General features: G+C 49.1%; 1 protein-coding gene across 1 annotated transcript in view; it reads left to right on the top strand.

Moving 5' to 3' along the window:
• The first annotated feature begins 314 nt into the window (after window positions 1-314).
• notch1a (notch receptor 1a) overlaps window positions 315-22,722 on the top strand; it is a 36,190-nt gene continuing 13,782 nt past the window's right edge. Inside the window, exons 1-15 of the mRNA XM_035390735.1 lie at window positions 315-585; window positions 2,128-2,209; window positions 13,682-13,950; window positions 14,268-14,606; window positions 16,584-16,706; window positions 16,799-17,032; window positions 17,119-17,274; window positions 17,400-17,585; window positions 17,963-18,076; window positions 19,624-19,737; window positions 19,834-20,067; window positions 20,302-20,412; window positions 21,787-21,979; window positions 22,098-22,243; window positions 22,333-22,446. Coding sequence (XP_035246626.1) covers window positions 528-585; window positions 2,128-2,209; window positions 13,682-13,950; window positions 14,268-14,606; window positions 16,584-16,706; window positions 16,799-17,032; window positions 17,119-17,274; window positions 17,400-17,585; window positions 17,963-18,076; window positions 19,624-19,737; window positions 19,834-20,067; window positions 20,302-20,412; window positions 21,787-21,979; window positions 22,098-22,243; window positions 22,333-22,446 — 2,473 coding nt within the window. The 5' untranslated portion in view covers window positions 315-527. The remainder of the gene's footprint in view (window positions 586-2,127; window positions 2,210-13,681; window positions 13,951-14,267; window positions 14,607-16,583; window positions 16,707-16,798; window positions 17,033-17,118; window positions 17,275-17,399; window positions 17,586-17,962; window positions 18,077-19,623; window positions 19,738-19,833; window positions 20,068-20,301; window positions 20,413-21,786; window positions 21,980-22,097; window positions 22,244-22,332; window positions 22,447-22,722) is intronic.

The raw sequence follows: 22,722 nt of genomic DNA, 5'->3' as shown, positions 1-22,722 counted from the left end.
GCCAACCTCAAGCTGCTAGCCCAAGCCGTCAATTGATTTGCAAATTAGGTAAGAACTTTGTGGACTGCGCACAAGGACAAAGTAGTGCTTTGCCGCTAGTCCCATGTTTAAAATCTGTCTGTTATACCAACGGTCGCGGAACTTTCATTTCAAACTTAAAGTTTTGAAAACAAAAACTAAGTTTGCCGAAGGGGTGTGTGTTTCCCACTGTAATCTGAGAAAGTGCTTGGGGATAAATTGTTTTGATGAGAAGTTGTACCTGCGCGGAAGGATAACGCCCCTGGACGCGAAGTGGAAATTGCGGAGTTGAACGTAAGAAGTCATTCAGAACTGAGAAGCAGACACGACAACATCTCGCGCGCGGAGTTCGCACAGGGACATTTCTCTCACGAGTGAGATTTTGTTGGATCTATTTGTTGAGGATATTTATTTTTGTTTTGAACCTCTTCTGGAAGAAAAAAAAAAACTTTGGATCTATGCGAACCCTACGTGGAGTTATACATCAGCTTTAAAGCCGAAGAGAAGGAATGCATCATTTCTTTGTGAAACTAATATTTCTGTTGTCAGTGATCGCTTTAACACGAGGTACGTTACATGGTTTCAGTAATAGCATATGCCTTTTAGTTCAGGCTATGCGGTAACATGCAGAAACAGACTTTTATACTACGCGATTTCGTAGCAGAATTGCATTTTATACTACCATTAGTTGATGATCTGTTGTATGCATGTGTATTAAAATATATAGTGATATTTTAACGAAAAGTGAATTAATTAGGTGTTTCTTTGTGGCTAGCCTACACAGTGACACTTGTTGCGCGTTGCAAGCGCAAAATCTGTATTTGATCACCGTTATTTTTAATTCATTTTTTACGTGTTTTGTAAAGTTAGCAATCCGATCTAGACCCTCGTTGTTTCATTTGTAAGAAGTTTTGCATCCACCGAAACGAGATCTTTGGTATTTTAGTACTCGTGATTTTAGCAAAAGCATTCTTAAAGATACTTTTGTTCCTTCATCATAAAATTTAGTTGCACTTATTTAGATTTCGTGGCTTGAGGTGTAGACATGACGTTTATGTCATTTATTAATATATGGATATTCTGTGACCTGTTGCAACTGAATGATCGCCGAATGACTTGCGCTAAACATAGTTTGTCTTGCTGCTGGGATTTTGAACGTACATTTCAAATGGAAGTGACTGACTTACTTTTACATTACATTTATTTTACATTACATTTATTTATTTTTCTTTAGAACTTTTGAAGTGTTTGAGCAGTGTAGTTTGGCTGTTTGTTGAGAATACGGTGGCATTTTTTAACTGTAGTATTACCTCAATGTAAGAGTTGAGTTTTGTCTGAGATGAGTGATTCAGCAACAGATTGTGATCTGTGAGGGTATAGGCTAGTGGATACATTTTCTGTGCCTTGTTAAGTTATTGTTATGAGAACGTTGGTTTTGAATACGGCGCAACCTATTGTTTGAATACACTTGTTATATTGGTGTGATTACCTGCTACTATCTGTGCTGGAAGGGTGCGAGGCAGAAGTTTGAGGCGGGGGAAGCGAGCGAGGGAGGGGTGTGTTGACTGCATGAAGGGTGGGAGCATTATTTTCCCTCGCTGTAAACAGTGCAACAGGAGGGTGTTGTATGGCTACAGTGGTGGACTCTGATTTCTTTTGTTCACACATCTGAGCTCCACATCTGTTGCGCTCTTCACAGCGTGCTCGCGCTTTCAAACAACGCACGCGTGGTAGTAACTTCATTTCCGAGTTCTATAATGTAGAACATGCGCAAGAAAACGCTAAATACAGTCAGCCTACAGATAGAAAACTTTAACTCTCCAGTGTTATATTTCCACTATGGCGTAGCAGAATGGGTGTAGAAAAAAAATATTACATTTTAATTCATTTCATGAATTCATTCAACTAGCGCTATCAGTCAATGATTCTGCCCTGAGATGCTGGCTGTATTGATCATCTTGGCCCTTTAAATTTGCAGTGAAATGTTTGGGCACCTGATTATAAAAAAATAAAATAAAAATCACTTGGCCATTAAAGGCAGTGGCCGTGAGCTACGTGTCTGTGTGTTGTCTGTGCATTTGCAGTGTTGTAACCATTTTATTTCCACAGGTCTAAGATGCAGGCATCCCACTGAATCATGCTTGAACGGTGGGAGGTGTGAAGCCTCCCAAGATGGAAATGGCGAATGCAAGTGAGTATCATATGACACTTTGTAACTGTCCACAAAATATGAAACACATTCAAATCTGGGGATGTTTTTGTCAACTAGTTATTCATTGCCCAGCATAGACTTTGGAAAGGGTGGCTGATCCAGTACCATGATGAGGGGCCCATAGGTTGAAGCTGCCTCATTCCTGCTTTTGATGTGTGGCATTGCTTGGCAACAGGCGGTACTGCATTTCCTCTCTGTCCCTTTTGTTTTTTTGTTTTTTCTTACTCTTACTTTCATAGCCCTGGTGCTGTCCCAGTACGTACGCATTCTTGGAGAGAAAAGAAAAACCTTTTCCAGCGAGTGGGTGAATCGGGCACAGGGGAGATTGAGGGGGACAATGGCAGCCCCCTCTCCCTGTCTCTCAGCCTGCCGCTAATGAATGCAGGACACTTCTCTAGCAGGAGTCCCAGAGACGCTCAGAGCTCTAAATCTTGTTTTTCATTTCTTTTATGGGGCGACAGCTGGGGTTCGCCTGAAGCTCGGCAGCTATTGTTCCCCAGTCAGATTAATGCTGTGTGACTAATCGGTGCGAGGCTTCCCAGAATGCGTGTGCCCCCCCAAACCCTATGCCCGCCCTCTGGTTTTGTCCTCTGTATTTTGAATGGGGTCTCTCCCTGTGTGATTTACATTAGAAGGACAGATGGCAGTAAAGTGTAATTAGATTGGATGTAATTGTACTTTGGGGGAATTCAGAGAGGGTGGAAAAAGATGCATCAGGTGGGACCAGATCAATTTTTGTTCGTCAGAACTAGATGGAGTTTGGAGGAAAGCCTTTTTGTGATGGGCCAAACATTCACTGTTCCCATCACCCCACGCCCCCCCCCCCCCTCCATCTTTTACACAAAGACCTCTGGTGAAGAGGGCAGTCTTAAGTTGGAACCCAGTGCATTGGTGTCTTCTTACGGATTATCCTGCTGGAGATCTGTTGCTAAATGCAGTGTTGGAATGAAGTGGGCCAGGTTGGTTCTTGGCACCCCTGAGAAGGTTCTGAAAACAGGGACCCATGCTGGCCCAGGGCCACGTCTTAATTCTGTCTGGCAGCCATTCTTGCCTGGCCACAAAGCCACCATTGTGCAGCTCCATCCTCAGACTCCTCCAATTAAACTGGGCGATGCAATGAGCGCTATAAATGAGTTCTGCCCTTCCAAAAGGGATGGTGGTCGTCTTTCTTTTTACTAATTATTTATCTCTTACCAAGTGGACTGACCATCAATCTGACTATACTTCAGGCATTTCTGGTCACAACTATAGTCAGGGTTCATATTCAGTTTTTCTGTGGGCTGTGCAGAGTTTGTTGGTAAGCAAAAGGCATTGGGATATTTTAGCTATTGTCATTAAAATTAAAGAAACAATGCAAAATCATATATAATATAGCATGTTATGCACACAGATACACTTGTGTGTGTAAGGTGGGTTTGTCCTTTGTCATTACGAAAAAAGAAAGCATTTGCTCAAGTGTGCACGTATTACAAGCTTTGAGTCTGGTTGTCTTTGAACAAGTCTTACTCTATTTGTTTTTGTACAGATAGATAGTTAACGCCTATGGAAACTCGGCTTCTGTGTGGCTAGATAGTGAGGGCTCAGGATGAAACTTCTCCAGATTGTGTCTGCTGCTGCTTCCCACAGGATGGGTTCTTTGGCTCACACGGACTCTGTAAACAGGAAGAGCTCTCGGAAAAATCGGCCATGTTTTCGGCCCTCCGGGGCCTAAAATAGCCACATTATTTCAAACCCCCCATTTGTGTAATGTTTAACCATTCCATCTTGTCAAAACTACAAAGCAAAGAGATTGCTGTTTTTTTTTTCTTTCTTTTTGTTTGTTTTTTTGTTGCCCTTCTGTGAGGCTTGTTTGTCCTCAATCAGCCCTGTATCTGAGGGGCTCTCTCAGACCTCCTGTCCTTTTCGGCTCTGATGCCAGGCCTTGCCGGAATAAGCGGCTGATAGGGGATATTGTGAGAAAATGGGAGCTGCGTGAAATTGCGGCACACTTGGGAAGCTGCCGTTTGGAGCGTAAACCTGAGTCCAGCGGGCATTAGTGCAGTTAAGTGGCAGCAGTGGGAACAAGTGTCCTTCAGAAAGCCAGGAGATCCCAAAGGCCTGCCTGCAATTCCCAGCTCCATCTACCGCCCTTGTCAGAGGCCGTAATAATAATGGAGATGGGAGTTCCATAAAGTGTTTTTGAAAAGCCTGTGGTTTGTAACTTCTGCCTGGAGGTGAGGGTGTTGGGAATCATGAGAATTGCACGTGAGGAGTCTGGCAGGTGTTTAGGAGAGACGTGGCCACATGCAGCATCACAAATCAGGCACACACAGGCCCACTATGAGAGCTGAACCTGTGGGAGATAGGTGGGCGCCAAGGTAGTGAGCATGGCACGAGAGGTCACCAGAGCCCAAGTGAAAGGGAATTCCTCTGAGGTATCCAGCCATGCCAACGAGGTTGGGCCAGCCCAGACTCCCACACACAACGAATGGGAAAAGATGAAAGGTTGGTCTTACAGCATGCTATTTGAAGCATGGATCAGTTTTCCTGCTTAATGGAGTCTGTGCCTCTCAGACTGGAAAGGATACATTTATGTCAGTCCATATTAATGCCATTGTGCCATTAAAAGGAATATTCTCTGAGTGCAAAATAGTTTTCCTTGACAGGAATACCCGCATCCAGTTTGAAGTTTTATTATTGGAGTTACATAATGATTTACATATTTTTTTATTTCAAGGCAGCATTGCATTCTCTCATAAATTTCTGCTGCTCTCTCTCTCTCTTAAAAACAGAATTTAATGCAGTGGTACCTCCAAAGTCATTGAGAACTGAAATATTTGTTACTTTGGAGGTGGCATTACAGCAATTTTAAGAATTAAATTAGTTTTTTTAATAAGCAGCACAAATTAAGTTATATATTTTTAACTTAGTTTAAGTTATTAACATTAAACAAAATAGCAGGATAATATTCTATACCAAGCTTTTACGGTATTTGGACGGCTTACTTTACACTATTAGAGTGCCTCCATTAAGAAAAAGGGTAAAACAGTATGTAGTCAGTTGCAATAGTAAAGTTATGATATAAAAAGAAGTTAGGGTTAGGGTAAGGAGTAATGGTTTTTAAAAATCTAAATAAGATCAACCATAAAAATATAGTATTATAAAGAAAGGAGTTAACATATTACTAATTAATAATAAGGAATGTCAAAACAAAAAAATCAACAAGCATTGTTGTCTTCCCCCTCATTGTATTACTTAGTGCTCAGACATACTCAAAGGTGTGACTCTTTTTAGTAAGTAAATACTTTTACCAAATATTGAAATAACAGCATGCTGCACTGTCATTAAATCATGACAGCATGCAGGAAAATACCCAATGCTCAATATGATTCACGTGTGGTTTCTTGCAGTCTGTGAACTCTTTCAGGCACTTCCTGAAAGAGCAGAGGAAGTTCTGTAAGTTTGTTTGTTTGCTTAAAGATGTTCCTGAGCTTATTAATTTTGGGCTGCAGTCAAATAGCCTGTTCTCAGATTCATATCAAGCCCTGTGTGTCAAATAAAATATTTCCTGAGGCACTCTTGGTTCATTCACTATTGTGAGCAAGCTTAATCACACAGAGCAGAAACAGTCACCGGTAGCGGATTTTCCTGCTGTTGTACAAAGTAAGATCAGTAAGTTCTGGCCCACTGTCACTGCAATAAGATCATCTTACTCAATGGAAAGAACAGCACCATGTCACAGTTCTAGTAAAACCATACAGCTTTCCCATTCAGTCAGTGCACCAGTTATGAAATATTAGACATCTTTACCCATCTCATTTAAATGTAATGAAAATGCACTTAGTGCAGAGTGCTTGTGTGTCTGTTGAGCCTTGTTGATGTGCCCAGTATACTAATGTGGGAGGCTACATATCTGAAAGGCATGGTAAAAAATGAACATGTTTTGTTCTGAGTTCAGCTTTTAATTCATTTTTAGTAGAGACTCTAACGGTCTTTAGAACACAGTAAGTCCTTCCTGTTGAATAAGTGAGAGCGAGTTTCACAGTTTGTTGCCACAACCCTTTCATGTTCAGGACAAATTCATCACCACATTGAGATAGGCCCAGAGGCCTTGATTAAGGGCTCTGGTTAAACAGCTCAGAAACCCCTGAAACCTTTAAGCACTTAAACGTGGGCTGGACTTAATTATCCCCAACAGACAGATAGGGGCCACAGGGAATCTCAGAAGATCTTCTGTTTGTTTAAATCAAAAAAATTAATAAATAAATACAGTGCAATTTTGGGTGGCATTTTACTGTGCCTTAAAAAAAAAAAAAAAAAAACAACTGCTTTGTCAAGTCTAGATTCATTTTAACATTTGGTAGCAGGGTCTAAGAAAGGTAAGCCTTCACTTGCAAATGTTTCACGGAAACCATTTTAAGTAGTTGTTTATTGTACATGTCTCTGCTGTCTGAAATAGTCACCACAGATTTTACCACTTAAATAACAGGCTGTCTCACCACACACTTGTCTGATAGCCTCTGATAGAACATATCAGAAAGCCACACGTGCAAATGTGCCACTGTGAATGCTCTTAAAGTATTATCTGTGAAAGTAGGCTGTAGAAATCGCCTTTGAGCATGGGTACAGGCTACCACCATTCATGCAGTGAAAGTGAGCCCCCTGTCTTGCATTGTGTTCTGGGGCATCACATTTGTGCATTAATTGTACAGATCCAGTGAGCATTAAATAACCTGGATGGACTCCTGTTTGGGATACAGGGATATAAAGCCTGTCCTTACAATGTAGGTATGCGCATACTTGCTACACAGTTCTGATACCCTGAAACATTCTCGTTGCCAATCTGTGCAATGGGAGGAATGTTGTCCACTGAAAGTTCCGGGCTATGAGTTGCCTCCTTTGAAAGGTGACAGTTGCTCTTGGTACTCAACTGTGGACTTGCTTCTACTCTACTCTTGTCTTAAATGTATTTATTTTGTCATTTTTAATTTAAAGTGGCACAACCCTGAATGGATTTTAAATCTTGTTGGCTCAGTTGCTCGCGGGAGTGCCAAAGTGGGAAGTCATTTGGAGGTCAAGTGTGTCACCCATTGGTTTGGGTTTATGAGGTATGGGAGGGATACAGCAGACCTCCATCACACGTCATGCCATAAATACCTCAACTATTAGATATGGGGGGGACAGGGGAGCAGTTATCTCTGGGGCTGTAAAGGAGGCCGCCGCCGCGCGTAGGCCGGGTTGACGCTAACGGAAAGCAGCCCAGGAAAACCCGTCCAAGTTCTGAATTCCCTGCGGCCGCAGAGCCTGTGGCTGGCGGTGATCAAAGGGCCCAGACCCAGACGGGGAGATAAGAGACGTGAGGCTTGAGAGCACGCTGAAAGTTCACATGCACCAGGGGAGGCTGTCTTACTTAATTTTTGACAGTCCATCGATAGAGTCGATTGCGTGGCCTGGTGTTCTTCTGAGCATGGCAAAATCTGGCTGGAGAGGGGGATCTGGGGGGTGGTGGTTGTGCAGTCAGAATGGGAGCGTGCGTCTGTGCATGCGTTCATTTCCTGAAGGACGTAGCCTGCCCAGAATGTTTCAGCTGTGGAGGAGTGCTTACGGAAAATTAACCTCTGTTAATAAGAGTCATAGCTTAGTGTCGGCGAGCAGTCTCGGGATCATGAAATGGAACACCATCCGAGTATGTAGCCCGACTGACCCTGTCTCTCCTGAGGCAGAAATAAACTGAGCACTGGAAGAAAAAGGTGCACCCAGACCTAATCTGGTATTTTAGGCACAGTATTCCTGGGATGAAAGCGACCTCCTCGTATCAATCGCGGGAGTGTTGGAAGTCCCGTTGGAGTCTCAGCTGGGCAGATGGGATCGCAAACATACTGAAATGATAAATGGGCTCACAACAGAGTATTAATTCAGAGGCGTGCGTGGCCACCGCTGTACATGGAGGGCCGTGTGAGCGGGCCCTTGTCTCTACGAGGGAGCCTCAATGCGGGCACTGTGTCCTGTGGGCGTCCGAGTTCCTGTTGGCTCCCCTTTCATTCAGACACCGGAAGAGTCCTCACCAGGCCGGGGAAGAAAAGGTGCTGTCTCTTATCATATCGGCACAGGCGCTGTGCCACGGGATTGGGTTTCTCCTGGCCAGCACATCACAGGATCACTGTGGTCGCTCATCTGACAGCGCAGAGGAGTCTCGCCACCGACTGAAATACTTCATACAGTAGATCTTCCTGTCCTGATCTTAGAAACCCAATCCCATTTGACCCTGTAGTAGCTTATTTCAGGAAGCTTCCACCGGCAGACTTAGCGTCGCGCACAAAGACGAAGCAGACTTGGCAGAGAACGTGTGGCTGCTTTACCCACACGGAAGAAGTGACGCACTTAACATTCAACCCGGCCATTTTCTCTTTTTTTTCCTGTTTGCTTTTGGAGCTTAACCATCTGCCCATAGACACTCTTCAGCAAACAGCCTAGCAGGTGATGCACACAAACTGCCCAGCAAGCAGCCAAGCAGGTGATGCCCTCAGTAACGTGGTTGCTACCCTCTCATACCCATGAGTACCTGCGGTTTGCCAGTAATCTCTGAAAAGAACGCTCATTCCTCTCTGCGGCAGATGCTATTTAAAAGTGCCTCGCGTACAAAGGGCAGAGAAAGACACCAATTCTTCTCTTTGTGGTAAGTAAACATGTTCTTTAGCAGTGCCTCTGTGGCTCTGACGGAAAAACAGATGGATTTTAAAATCTCAGCTCAGGCATGCGGCGGATTGGAGCAAGTTCCTCCTCCGTCCTTTTGTCTTTATTGCAGCTGAGCCGAGGTCGGCATACCGTTGGCCTCTTTCAAAGGTTTAAAGTGACTACGAACACTATTCATTTACAGGCTGAGCCATTAGTTCCTCCTCCTCGCCTTGTTCCCAGGAGCGCGGCCTTTCCCATGGGCTCCCTCGGTCATATAGACAAATAAACAGAGCCCTAATTGACTCTAACAGATGTGGGCCTGGAGGGTCAGGGCTGGAGTAATGATTAGAGAGACAGGCAAGCTTGCTGGAGCTGTAATGCCGAGATCAGACGAAAGAGAGAGCTTTATGGGCTCAGAGGCACTAAACAACAGGAAGCCAGGAGAGGGAGGCCTGCTGACCAATCAGGAAAGAGCACAGACCCAAACACCCGCTGTCATTTATGACTTTTAAAAAAACTTGGGATACATGCAAGTCTGTGGTGGGGGATGGGGGTGTATTTTCAATAAATTGTCTACTTGTATGCTCATATGTCATGATATTGCTGTGTGTACTATAGGAATATCATATCATCATGGAAGCTTGCTGTGGATCTTTTAATCTACTGCTGAGACTTATGTGAAGGTGGAGAGGTCCAGTCACTGTGGACCTCTCATTGTTGAGCCGGCAGCATCTGCTGGCTCCCCCCTCTGTGCAGCAGCACGTGCGCCTCGCCCTCCTCCTCGCCAGCTCCTCAAAGACATTTTCCACACTTTGGGCATTTCGGCACACAATCAGGCAAGTTTCACTTTTTGTCATCAGTCAGTCAGCCCTTTTTTTGTGCGTCCCCCAAAGTGGCAGATGGCAGATTGGCTCAATGGGGGGTAAACCCCATAGCTGCAAATGGGCCGGGGTCACAGGTCGAGAAAACATCTGCTCGGCCCCGGGGGGGAAGTCGCATCGCAGGGAGAAACCTGTTGCCGAGGGCTGAGGAGCCCGGGCGCACGGGACAAAGAGATCCTGGGCAGGGACAATGACACGGGGATGGATTACAGTATCATCCCAACAACAGGACACACTCAATGCCTGCTCTTTGTGCGGCCTATCTCCATCCGAGGCTCTCTTTCTGCTCTCAGAACTCCACACAAATGGAGGTGTTTAAACGGCTCTGGGCCTGCCATCTTTGATCTCCGTTTCATGTGACTCTGCTTTCTCTGGCGGAATGTTTACTTGCTGGAGTTCAGTGTGCTATTTTGCACCATTTGTGGAAGGCTTTCTTGGTGGAAACAGCTGCCGCTGCGTGTTCGATTCACAGGTGATAAGGGACAAAAGAAAGCAGCTCAGTCGGCTCTGTATGGAAGTCTTACCAGCATTGAATGGCGATTGGGAGTAAAAAAAAAAATCGAAGCGTGTCCTTCCCCTGGTGGCAGAAGCTGAGGTAGCGTGTGGCTCCTCCGTTTAGCACACATACTTTGTGCTGACTAAAGTGTATTTGACAGCCCCTCGCCAAATCAAACAGCGGCAAACAGTCAGCATTCCTGGGCCGAACGCACGGGGAGGACTCTGCGTGCCTCTCCAGACTTCTGCCAGGGCCAGCCCCGTGGAAGGATCGCACCGGGAGTTTTATGTGTTTATCTTTTGTGTCCTGCCGAGAAGTGGAACTTTGAGCAGTAGGGGGGGGCAGTGGGTGGTGTCAGCAAAGGCGAGAGTGGTGCCATTTCAAAGCTGGCGAGAGTTTTCGCGGGATCCTGCGAAGTGCGGCTGCCAGGGTCGTCCACTCCGGAGTGGTGTCAGCAGACTGGGGGGTGGGGGGGGGGGAGTGGACATTGGAGTTAAACGCCAACATTCCTCACTAACCAGAAGCTCACCCCAACCCCCCTTCGCCTCCCTCCACTAGAGGGTAAACCATAAACCCACACTCCCAACCCTAATTTCCTTTTGTTCAGAAAGGCCTTTTGTTTGGGTCTGTTTTGTGCGTGTGCACTTTTCAGTGGTGTGTGATTCTACTAAAAGTTGCTCCTGAGGACCGCTAACCCTATTTTTGCAAATGGCACAGCCCTGAGTGAGTAAGCCTCTGGTTCGGAGGGAAGAGGGGCGGTAGGGGGAGGATGTTGAAATTCAGATTTCGTAGAGCCGTGCTTACAGGCAAGTGCGAAGTCTGAGAAAGGAGCTGAAAAAGTTGCACCGAAAAGAGAAAAAGAGGAGCGGGAGGAAAAGGAGGACGGAGAGAGGGGGCCGAGGAGGCGGCGCGCTGCAGGAAGGGACTGAAGGCAGTGCGGAGGGATGGAGGGAGGGAGCGAAAGCAGAGAAAGAAAGGACAGAGGGCAGTAGGGAGAGAGGGGAGGCTTAACAGCTGAATGCACACTCTCTCAGTGTGGAGGCGCCGGTCCCCGGTCGGCCCTGAATGACGGGCGAACAATGGCCCCACTCATCCTGCCGCCCGCTCCCGCCCCGCAGCGGGGACGCCATTCAGCCACCCGCGGCCCCCAGCCCCGCTAGTCTCCTGGGGACAGGGAGGGGGGGCACAGAAAGAGGCGAGCGGTGGCTAGCAGCTGCCGTCCCCTCATTAACATGCGCACCTGCCCCTGTGGTGCTTCTGGGAGGCCAACAGATGCCTAACTCTATTATCCCCCAGAGCTCCCCCGTTTCCCCCCACTTGCTCCTTACAACCCACTCCTACCCCCTGTTTTTAACCACTTCACATCTTCAGGAATCTTTACATTTTGGCAATTATGATTGGTTATGAAAGAAAGGTTTTTTAAAAATCGTTTTTTATATTTTTCAAGTGAAATGCATGTGTAATTTACACAGCTGCCACTCAGATAGAGGAAGTGTACTACAGCCCCACCCCCATTTTTATTAGTGTATTTCTTTTACATGTTTGATTTGAATATGTGACTCATCATCAACATTAGTTAAAGTCCACACAAAGAGAGGACTGGGCAGGGGTCTTCAATCTTATCCATAAAGTGCCGATGTGGGTGCAGGCTTTTGTTTCAACCAGGCAGTAACACACCAGATTCCACTAATCAAGGTCCTTAGCTAGCAATGACTCTTGTTGTTGATTAGTAAAATTGGGTGTGTAACTGCATGGCTGGAACGAAAACTTGCACCCACACCATCCCTTTCTGGATAAGTTTGAGGACACCTGGTGGAAGGTGTTGTGGGGTGCAGGTCGGGGTTGGGGTTGGGTGCCAGCGTGTCTGAAATTTAGTGTGGTGGGTTGGGGCAGTGTGAACATGCCCCTGAGAATCCATGCATGGCCCTTTGGTCTGGGCTCTTGTTGCTCTTCCTATCTGGTTGTGAGATGGCGGCTGTGTACTTTGGGGCTTAGGTCCTGAATGCGGCCTGGGCCGCCGAAGCCGCCCGTGCCGCTTGATCTCCAGAGAGGTGACGGGATGGGCCCGGACAGCGCGGGCAAAGGTAGATGGGAAAAGGCGAGGCACAGGGCTTTCCCAAAACGTGTTATTGTGGAGCACAGGCATTCAGCGGGATGTTTTCTTTCCCCGGCAGAAGTTTGGAGGCGTCCTAATCCCAGGAGACACTCTGTACAAACACCAGTCCACTCACCCCCCCACCCCCCACCCCTCTCTGCACAACAGAGGGGGAGTATGGCTATGTTTGGGCCCCCTCCAGGATCATTAGCTCTTCAGGCATTTGGAGATTTCACCGTTCCTTTGCTGTTGTCATGCCAGGAGAAATAGCATCTCTGTATCTCCAAAGGGAAATTGCGGGGGCTTATGTCAAAGCTGCTCCATGATAAGCTTGTTATGGAGTCTATGGCTCCCTTCACAAAGTTTGAAGACCTGTCTTTTGTCTGTCGCCCAGCTCTGATTGATGCAGCAGAGGACTTCTCCGGTGAAACAGTGCAAGGTATTGAGGTGGAGAGGAGGGCTTTGAAGTCTGATAATATGTGCTGGGAGTTCAAAGGCTCTGGGATAGACAGCGCTTTGTCTTTTGACAGAATGAGCGTAGAAGAAAAGTCCGAAGCGAGCAGTTTCACTGTAAGAGCCGCTGACATGCGCTCATCTCCTTCTTTCTTTGTTTTTCCTTTTAATCATTTGAAAGGAAACAGTATTTTTTTTCCAAGGCATCTGGAAGTCTGTGAGTTGAATTGTGAAGTTTAGTACATGTGTCCTCTGCAGCATGCTGGTCTGTGCCAGGTCAACCAGACCAGAAGGTGATTGATTGTCTAAAGGCTGACTGACCCCTCCAATCTTGGGGAGAGTTTGTAACCCTAGCAACCGGCTCATAGCCTTTGTTTGAGGCCATCGCTCCCATTGTGTCAGGCCTGTGTAGCGAGAGGGGACATTAGCATGCGTTTGCCGCCAGTGGCCAGCGCTGTGTGTGTGAGTGCGCGTGTGTGAGCGAGCCGGGAGATGACCCCTTTTGTTGGGTCCATTCTCTCGGCCTCGGGGGCCGTCCCTTTTAATGGACGCTCTTTTGTTAGCACGGTGGGAATACATCCACCATGCCCCCTTTTCTGGACACCGCATGGGTGTCGGGGTCCCAGCGAAGCCCAATTCATTAGTCACACGGCTACGGATGGTGTCCAGGCAATTTGCCCTCGATTTGATCTCTTCATTTGACGAGTGTGTATCGGACTTTGACTGGCGGGGCGGCGGGGTCTGCTGCTGACGGAGGTTAAGCGGTTAGCACTGCAGCAGCAACTTCAAAGGGGATCCACGAGGTCGGTCACCTGACGGGCAGCACTCTCTCGACCCATCGCTTACAGCGTTCCATTGTCCCTCCTCTCCAGGTGTCCCGAAAATTTTGTGGGCAGCAGGTGCCAGTTCTCTGACCCCTGCCGCCAGCACCCGCCTCCATGCAAGAACGGTGGGGTGTGCAACACGGCCATCCGTGGGGGCAAGGTGGACTTCACCTGCACCTGCCGCCTGGGCTTCATCGACGACCTGTGCCTGACGCCCATCAACCACGTCTGCCTCAACTCCCCCTGCAAGAACGGAGGCTCGTGCAACCTGATCAGCCTCACGACCTACGAATGCAGCTGCCCCCCCGGCTGGTCAGGTAAAGACGCTAACGCAGTCAGAACAACACTACAGCACGCTTACAGCCAACTGGACATCGGTGCTGAATATTAATATTAATGCTGCTCAGGGCCACCGATGATGAGAAACTGTAGTTAGTCACTTTAGCCAGGTACTAATGGAGTCTCTATCTCTGTATGACCTTACGAATTCAAGTGGAATAAATGGGTCATTTGTATAAATACAAGTTAGAAAAGTTATACAGGCTGTGTACATTATAGAACAAAGGTATGTAAGATGTTTGTATTTCTGAAATATTAAAGTAAATTGATGATTGTACTTGTTTTTCTCTTTCAGGGAAAACGTGCCAACAGGCTGACCCCTGTGCTTCCAACCCCTGTGCCAACGGCGGGCAGTGCACGCCCTTCGAGTCGCACTACATCTGCACCTGCATGCCCGCCTTCTCTGGGCAGACGTGCAAGCAGGACGTGAACGAGTGCGCCCTGAGCCCGTCGCCCTGCAAGAACGGGGGCGGGTGCATCAACGAAGTGGGGTCCTATCACTGCGTGTGCCCCGTGGAGTACACGGGAAAGCACTGCGAGACGCTCTACGTGCCCTGCAACCCCTCGCCCTGCCAGAACGGGGGCACCTGCGTGCAGAAGGGAGACACGTCCTACGAGTGCACCTGTCTGCCAGGTACGCGCCCCGCCCCCCGCCCCGCCCCGCCCGGCGCGGCCTTACCCTGACCCCGCTCTTCTGTGCTCCGTGTCAGAGGACGGGGCGTGACGAAGGGGCTGTTCAGCTTCTCCTTATTGTGACTAGCCATCATGCAAAACTCGAGGATGTGAATTCCAGAGTCCTTACGTCATCTCGCGTTAAATCTAGCAAACATTCAAACCTGTGCCAGGTGGAGTGAGAAATTTTAGTTTTAAAACTGGCAAGTTTATTAGGCATTTCCCTAAAAATGGAGGAAATGCGTGTGTGTTTGTGTGTGTCTGTGTCTGTGTGTGCGTGTGTCTGTGTGTGAGAACACAGTGGAGCAGGAAAGCATTGGGTCTTATCAGGAGGAAACGCCTGAGCAGCAACATCCTCCCAGCACAGCCCACTGGCAGACAGGGCAGGGCCTAAGGCCTGCGGCAGTCAGTCACATCCCCACATCCACAAAGGCCCTCACAACCTGTGTTCCCAGAGCACGAGTCACATCCCCACATTCACAGAGATCGTCACAACCTGTGTTCTCGGAGCACCAGTCACATCCCCACATTCACAGATGTCTTCATGACCTGTGTTCCCAGAGCAGCAGTCACATCCCCACATCCACAGAGGTCCTCACTACCTGTGTTTCCAGAGCACCAGTCACATCCCCACATCCACAGAGGTCCTCACAACCTTTGTTCCCAGAGCAGCAGTCACATCCCCACATCCACAGAGGTCCTCACAACCAGCAGAAAGTGCCTACAGGGCCAGAGTACAGCACCTTGTTTCTCGTGAGAATCCCTGTGAACATTGGGGCCAAATTATTCAAGAGCTCTGGCTAGTTCCACTGCTGTGAATAAAAGAACAAACTCTCCCCCTAGATTTAAGCTAGTGATCTTGAATGGGTGAGGTCAGTCATTGTTCAAACCTGTTATCAACTTTTTCTGTCACTTCTCTTTGAAGAAATTGGTTCAGGAACTCCTGTATTGTCTATATTAACAGACTTCAGGGATTATACCCCCCAAAGCCACAACAGGCCTTCATATAAGAATACATAAACACATTACACTGTCCTACTTTCAGTTCTTTCGAGTCATCACCAAAATACTTTTTACAGTAAAGACACTTTCTTTGAAGTCTTTCTTTGTGGTTTTTCAGGGTAGATTAGTCATTTCATCATAGAAAAATGTAGTTTATGGTAATTTGTGCTACTCATCTGAACATATACTCTTGAGTCTTCTCAGCAGAAACTATTGCATTTTCACTGTGCGATTTTTCACTCCTCTTTGATGGTTTAGACTGAGTGCGTCACGTAGCAGATATGGGAGAGGGACAGGTGGTTGATTAGAAAGGCGACGGGACTGATTTCCTTATCGGTCACACCCTCTTGATAAGGGCCATCGTGTGAGAGGTGTCGGCAGCGTTCAAGGGTCAGAACTCCCCGGGCTTCCTCAGAGCGAGCCCTTTGAAGCCCTGTGCCCAGCCCCAATTTCACCCCATCGTACTCTACAAATGATTCTCCAGTCTTCTGAAACGGGCTTACTCGCCACGCACGCTTTCCGTTTTTTTCCCCTCAAAAAAAAAAAGTACCGACCGCCGCCAGCCTGCCCGACATGAGATATCATGGCTGCGGCAAGACGGCGTGGTTAATTAGTGATAAAGACGTGGTTAATTGGTAACCTGCCGCGGGCCAGTCTCGTGGTGGCCTGTGCTGGAATTCAGTCAGAGAGGCGGCCACACCGTCGTTTGTTCTTCAAGTTGAATATTAATCTCAGTCTGTCGGATGCTAAAGGCACCTCCCTGCACACAGCAGGAGGCCATCTTTACAGAAGCCAGACCTGCCAGGAAGTGTGCAAACGGCAGTGGTGGGTTTCTACCCTCAGGATGTGGCGTCTGAGTGGTAGAAAGGACGGGGAGGCTCTGGTTGGCGTGGTGTTGGTTTGTGACTTTGTTCCTCTGTGTGGTGTCTCTTCCCAGGGTTCACCAGTCAGAACTGTGAGCACAACATCGATGACTGTCCCGACCACCGCTGCCAAAACGGGGGTACCTGTGTGGACGGAGTGAACACCTACAACTGCCAGTGCCGTCCCGATTGGACAGGTAACCCCTCGGCCATCTCCAGAGCCTGCTGTGCTTGCTCTCTCTCCGTTACCCGTTCGCTGAAACGGTGTCCTCTCTATCGCCCCCCTCAGGCCAGTTCTGCACAGAGGACGTGGACGAGTGCCAGCTGATGCCCAACGCGTGCCAGAATGGCGGCACCTGCCACAACACGCACGGCGGGTACCACTGCGTCTGCGTCAACGGCTGGACCGGCGACGACTGCAGCGAGAACATCGACGACTGCGCCAGCGCCGCCTGCTACGCGGGGGCCACCTGCCACGATCGCGTGGCCTCCTTCTTCTGCGAGTGCCCCCACGGCCGCACGGGTGAGCGTCTCAAACGCCTAATCGACGGGACGAGGAGCGCTGCTCTCCCCGGCCTGGTCTGACTCGTCTGCCCCTGTTCTGCTCAGGTCTGCTGTGTCACCTGGACGACGCCTGCATCAGCAACCCCTGCCAGAAGGGCTCCAACTGCGACACCAACCCCGTCAACGGCAAGGCCATCTGCACCTGCCCGCCCGGGTACACGGGCTCCGCCTGCAGCCAGGACATCGACGAGTGCTCCCTGGGTGAGAGCCTGCTGATAGGATTTAGGCCTGCCGCGCTGTCCCTGACTAATAAACAGTGTCTACAGCGGTCTTGTGTATGTGTGCATTACCTGATGTGTGACGAGCCGATCGCGCGTGCGTTTCAGGTGCCAACCCGTGCGAACACGGAGGGAAGTGCCTGAACACCAAGGGCTCGTTCCAGTGCAAGTGCATGCAGGGCTACACCGGGCCCCGCTGCGAGCTGGACATCAACGAGTGCATATCCAACCCCTGCCAGAACGATGCTACCTGCCTGGACCAGATTGGAGGCTTCAGCTGCATCTGTATGCCAGGTGGGTTTGGCCCTGAGACTCTACCGTTATGATCTCATGGGGTGCTGCTGTTCCTTGCACAGGAGCACTTTTTGGGTAACGAAAAGGTAACAACAAGACATTTGTTTCACTACTAGGTGGGGAAAAGACACTCATAGGTTGTTTTGGGAGAGGGACTACATGAACCTCTTTGGGTGGAGCTACCATATACTGTCAGACTTCCATAAACAAAGACATTGCACTCATTAGCAAAGACTGTACCTTGGTTGAAATCGGCAATGAACTGACCATCTGTGATGGCTCCACCCATTTTGATGGTCCTGAGGCTTCATGAATTACTCAAAGCTCTCAGTGAGGGTAGTGTCTGCCGAATGATAACTGAATTTCTGTTTTTCCAGGGTACGATGGAGTGTTCTGCGAGATTAATGTGGACGAGTGTGCCAACATACCCTGCCTGAACAATGGAAAGTGCATCGATGGGATCAACACCTTCCGCTGCGAATGCCCCACAGGTAATTAGAGGGTTGGATATGAAGCAGAGGAAGAAGAAAACACTGCAGTCTGTGCCAGTCCCGTGTGCTGAGTGATTCACACAACAGCCTCAGGAAGCCTCCAGCTTTGAGTGTTAGCAGTTCTGAGATCTAATGCTTGTGCTAATGCATAGTTTATTAGGACCAACCCACCAGAAGCTAGGTTTGGTAGTTTTCTTTATTTTAACACGTCCATTTCACGGTGTGTAAGTCCCAGGAGGGGTTTCTCAGGGGTGATTTTGAGATTCCGTTGAGGTCCTGCTGGGCCAGCACAGAGGCGTTTGTTTCATTCAGAAAGGAAATATAGGAAGGGGTTAGAGAGGAGGATTGTACTTCTTAATCTCCCCCCCCTCTTCTTTCATATCACCATGGCAGTGAAGAAGCATTATTTGCCAGGAAAAATAGTCCAGAGCTTCCAGAGGAGGATCAAAGGCCGATGAGTGAAAGGAGCAGGCCTCTCCCAGTTGATAGACTTTGAATCGGGATCCCTAGGAATTAATGCGGAGGGTACAGCAGCAAGGGCAGACTCCTAAAAGCCCCCCCTTCCCGCGCTGCGTTTAGGGGGGTGGGGGGGGGGTGGAAAGGCCTGAATGGGGGGACCGTGGGGCCGCAGACAGTTAATCTCTGCGAGGAGGCTGGGAGCAGGTTGGACGTGAAGTTTGGGGTGTCCACTCCTGCTTGAGATGGAAATGAGCTCCTCTGTGAGCCGGCTAGCGCGGGCCTCCATTCACCGCATACGCGCCATATCCATGGAAACCTCCTGAGCGGCCCCGCAAATGTCTGCCATCCAGAGGCCCAGAGGAAATCCCTCTCTGCTCTACTCGGAGGTAGCTGGAGCCCTCAAACTAGATTCCCTCAAACTGCTTTTAATACAAGAAGAGATTTGTATACTGAGACAAATTTGAAAGTATGGAGAGTTTGGTTTTGTGTTTGAAAAAGTCTGTCCCACTTTGCATTGAAACACATGGTTGCTGTACACAAATTGTAGGCATCTCACTCGGTTGAGAAATGTACGGTCTAAATATCGGACTCCCAATTAAAGTGAACCATAAGAAGAACTAATGGAAAGAGAAAGCCTGCTGCTGTTTTTTAAAGGCGGTTTGAATAACAGGGGTCAGAGGTCAAGCGGGGCCCTTTCTGCCAGGCATTCCATGCGAGGGGTGGGAGAATGCACATTGTGATGTAAAAGTTTGAGGGACAAAGGGAAAGCAACTCATCTCCTCTTTGGTTTGAAAAGACAGTTGTCCCTTTGTCTAGTGTTCCTCGTTATGAAGGCCTTGGAATTTGTTTTCTTCTACTTAAATAAAAAAAATCAGATTGAGACCCCACTTTTCAAAGAGCAAAAAGGGAAGATAAAAAGCTTGGGGTTGTACAGAAGCCTGAATGGGTCTGTAGATCTTGCGCTCATTTCCTCCTGGTTACGCAGCGCTGTAGTGTGGCCTGCATCTAGTTGCTCCTGAGAGTCTGCTCAGGGCTGGCTGAGCTTTGAATGTCCCCTGATGTCATTCCCGCCCTTCTCGTTTTCCCAGGATTCTCTGGGAACCTGTGCCAGGTGGACATTGATGAGTGCGCCAGCACGCCTTGCAAGAACGGGGCCAAATGCACTGACGGACCCAACAAGTACACCTGCGAGTGCACAGAAGGTACGGGGGGAGATGCAGTCAAATGTGCCGGCTTTGCTTCGTCTTAAGTCCGCAGGCAAAGTAAAAAGGCCTCACGTTTGTATTTGTTTGACGCAGGCTACTCAGGGCCTCACTGTGAAACGGACATAAACGAGTGCTACTCGGACCCCTGCCACTACGGGACCTGCAAGGACGGCCTGGCCACCTTCACCTGCTACTGCAGACCTGGCTACACCGGCCGCCTGTGCGAAACCAACATCAACGAGTGTCAGAGTCAGCCCTGCCAGAACGGGGGCACCTGCCAGGACCGAGAGAACTCCTACATCTGCACGTGCCCCAAGGGCACCTCAGGTGAGCGGCGCGGCCTACTCGCACGCCCCTCAGCCAGCGCTCTGTCTGAACACTACGGTTCCCATAAACCCATAACACTGAGCGCACTGCATACACGTACAGTTATCATAGTTATCGTACAGTTATAACATGGCAGCTTAGGGAATGTTGTGGGATTCTTCGTTATTTAAATGTTCTCCGTGTGTTTTCTACGAATCAAAAGACACTGATGTCATCGTTTGCCTGCGCCCTCAGGGTTCAATTGCGAAACCAACCTGGACGACTGCAAGAACAGCCCGTGTGACTATGGGAAGTGCATCGACAAAATCAACGGTTACGAGTGCGCCTGCGAGCCTGGCTACACAGGTGAGGGTGTGGGGCGGGGGCGGGGCAGGAGCCGGGGGGGGAGGGGGGGTCTCAGGGGTGTGAGGAGACAGGTGGCTGGCGAGCTGACTTGGCAGCAGGCTGGTCTCGGCTTACCTGTGTCAGGTGAAGGAACAGTGACTCCCAGTCTCCAATCTGGCGCATAGACAGGCAAGCCTCGGCTTTGTTCATTTACTGAAAAGATTTAATGAAGCCTGGATTTTAAAAAGCTTGAAAGGCGATCTTTTAAAAGGGGGAAGTTGGTTGGCTCTTTAAAGACAGCTGAAACCTTTTTTTTAAGCCCACTTGATATTATGAGGCTTCAAGAGAATAGTATTTCTAGCAGAGACAAAAAAGATTTTATTTCTGGACCCTTACGCCGTAGGAAAATGATGCTTTTCAAACAGGTTTTGCTGGTTTTTCGTGACAAAGGGGAAATATCTTGTGTACTTGGGTACTTTATCCCAGTAGGACGTTTGAGGGCTGGGGGTCCGGCTGGCGGTGTTGTCATCAGGAGTGTGCGTCTGTAATCTCTATCAGCTTTAATGCTCCAGATGAAAGGCTCCTAATTGAACCGCAGCAATCCCTGAATGCCGCTCCCATTGGCCGATTCCCATGGGGATCGTGTTGCAGGGGCCTGGTTCAGCTGCTGGGTGGGGCGGTGGTGGAGGAGGGTTGGGGGGCAAGTGGCGGGGTGGTGGAGGCTGAGCCGGGCTCCCTCACCTGCCTCGTACCCCTGCCACGGCCAGCGGGCAGCAGAACTCCGCCCACCCCCCTCTCTCATCCTCAATGGAGCCTTTCTTTAGCCCCACTGCAGGCCTGTGTGTAGAGTTACACCTCCAGCCCCCGCACACCCCCCCCCCCCCCCCCCCAGCAGCTCCTCGCTTTCTCACAACCTGGAGGGATTCAAATCTGTGACAAAAGTGCATTGTAATTTATGAAGTGACCCACCGCCATTACCATTTTTTATTAATAAAGAGGAAGGGGTGGGGGTTGGGTTAATTGCTGTTCAGTCTAGTGTAAAATGAGGTCTCCCCCCCTCTGTCCTTGTGAACAGACCTCCAGCGAGGGACTGTATCCGTTACCTCAGCTATTGTCTTTGTTAGCATCATTGTTCTGGCCTTATGTGGAGCTGCAGCTCAAGTCTGAGCTTGTGAACACTCCCCCTGCTCCATCAACGAACCCAACGATTTAATTAAGACTGATAAACGTTTCTGTGTTTCGGCCTCAGCGGAAGAAGGGGTATACCAGTAATGGCCAGCAGGGGGCCCATTTTCTTCTTTTGATAAGTTGAACTCTGAAAAGCTTCCTGACTCCTTATTGGCCAGGAGGGGTCTGTGGAAGCCGCGATGCTGATGTCTTCGCGTTCGTTTTCAGGAACGATGTGCAACATCAACATCGACGAGTGCGCTTTGAACCCCTGCCACAACGGCGGCACCTGCGTCGACGGCATAAACGGCTTCACCTGCATGTGCCCCGAGGGCTACCACGACACCACCTGCCTCTCTCAGGTCAACGAGTGCATCAGCAACCCCTGCATCCACGGGCACTGCGAGGACCAGGTCAACGGGTGAGTGGGAACGCGGCGAAGACGGACGTCCGCGCCTCTCCCGATTGTCGTTTAATATCACTGAAGGCACGTGCTGCACGGGTGCTAATGTGGAGGCGTCCGTCTCCCCCTCTCTCAGGTATAAGTGCCTGTGCGACTCTGGCTGGAGCGGCCCCAACTGCGACATCAACAACAACGAGTGCGAGTCCAACCCCTGCATGAACGGCGGCACCTGCAAGGACATGACCAGCGGCTACGTGTGCACCTGCCGCGCGGGCTTCAGCGGTCAGTACCCACAATGCTCGTGTGTGACCGCGCGCCCGGCCCCCAGATGCCCCCTCTAACCCGTGTGCTCTCTCAACCTTTCACCGTAGGTCCTAACTGCCAAACTAACATCAACGAGTGTGCTTCCAACCCGTGCCTGAATCAGGGGACCTGCATTGACGATGTTGCCGGCTATAAGTGCAACTGCTTGCTGCCTTATACTGGTACGCTGGTTTGTTATCATTATGTTTTAACAGTCTTCCAGTTTCTGCTGTAGTTGCGGTGACAACATGTTTTGTGGGGCCTTGATATGCTCGTCTTTGACCTGAGTGCATTTTGTTGCTGTGGGGCTTGCATACTCTGGGAACAGTAGGCATGGGAGTGCAGTGTTTTGTGTTTTTTTAGTGAAGCCAAAGACCTAAACCTCAGCAGAACGACTTCCCATTGACTGCGTGCACCTCTGAGGTTTTGGGTTTGTGTACGGACATGTACCTTTCATT

The sequence above is a fragment of the Anguilla anguilla genome, chromosome 14, assembly GCF_013347855.1.
Source record: "Anguilla anguilla isolate fAngAng1 chromosome 14, fAngAng1.pri, whole genome shotgun sequence".
NCBI classification, from domain to species: Eukaryota; Metazoa; Chordata; class Actinopteri; order Anguilliformes; family Anguillidae; genus Anguilla; species Anguilla anguilla.
The sequence above is the reverse complement of the archived record's forward strand: the minus strand, read 5'-3'. Positions and strand labels throughout refer to the sequence as shown.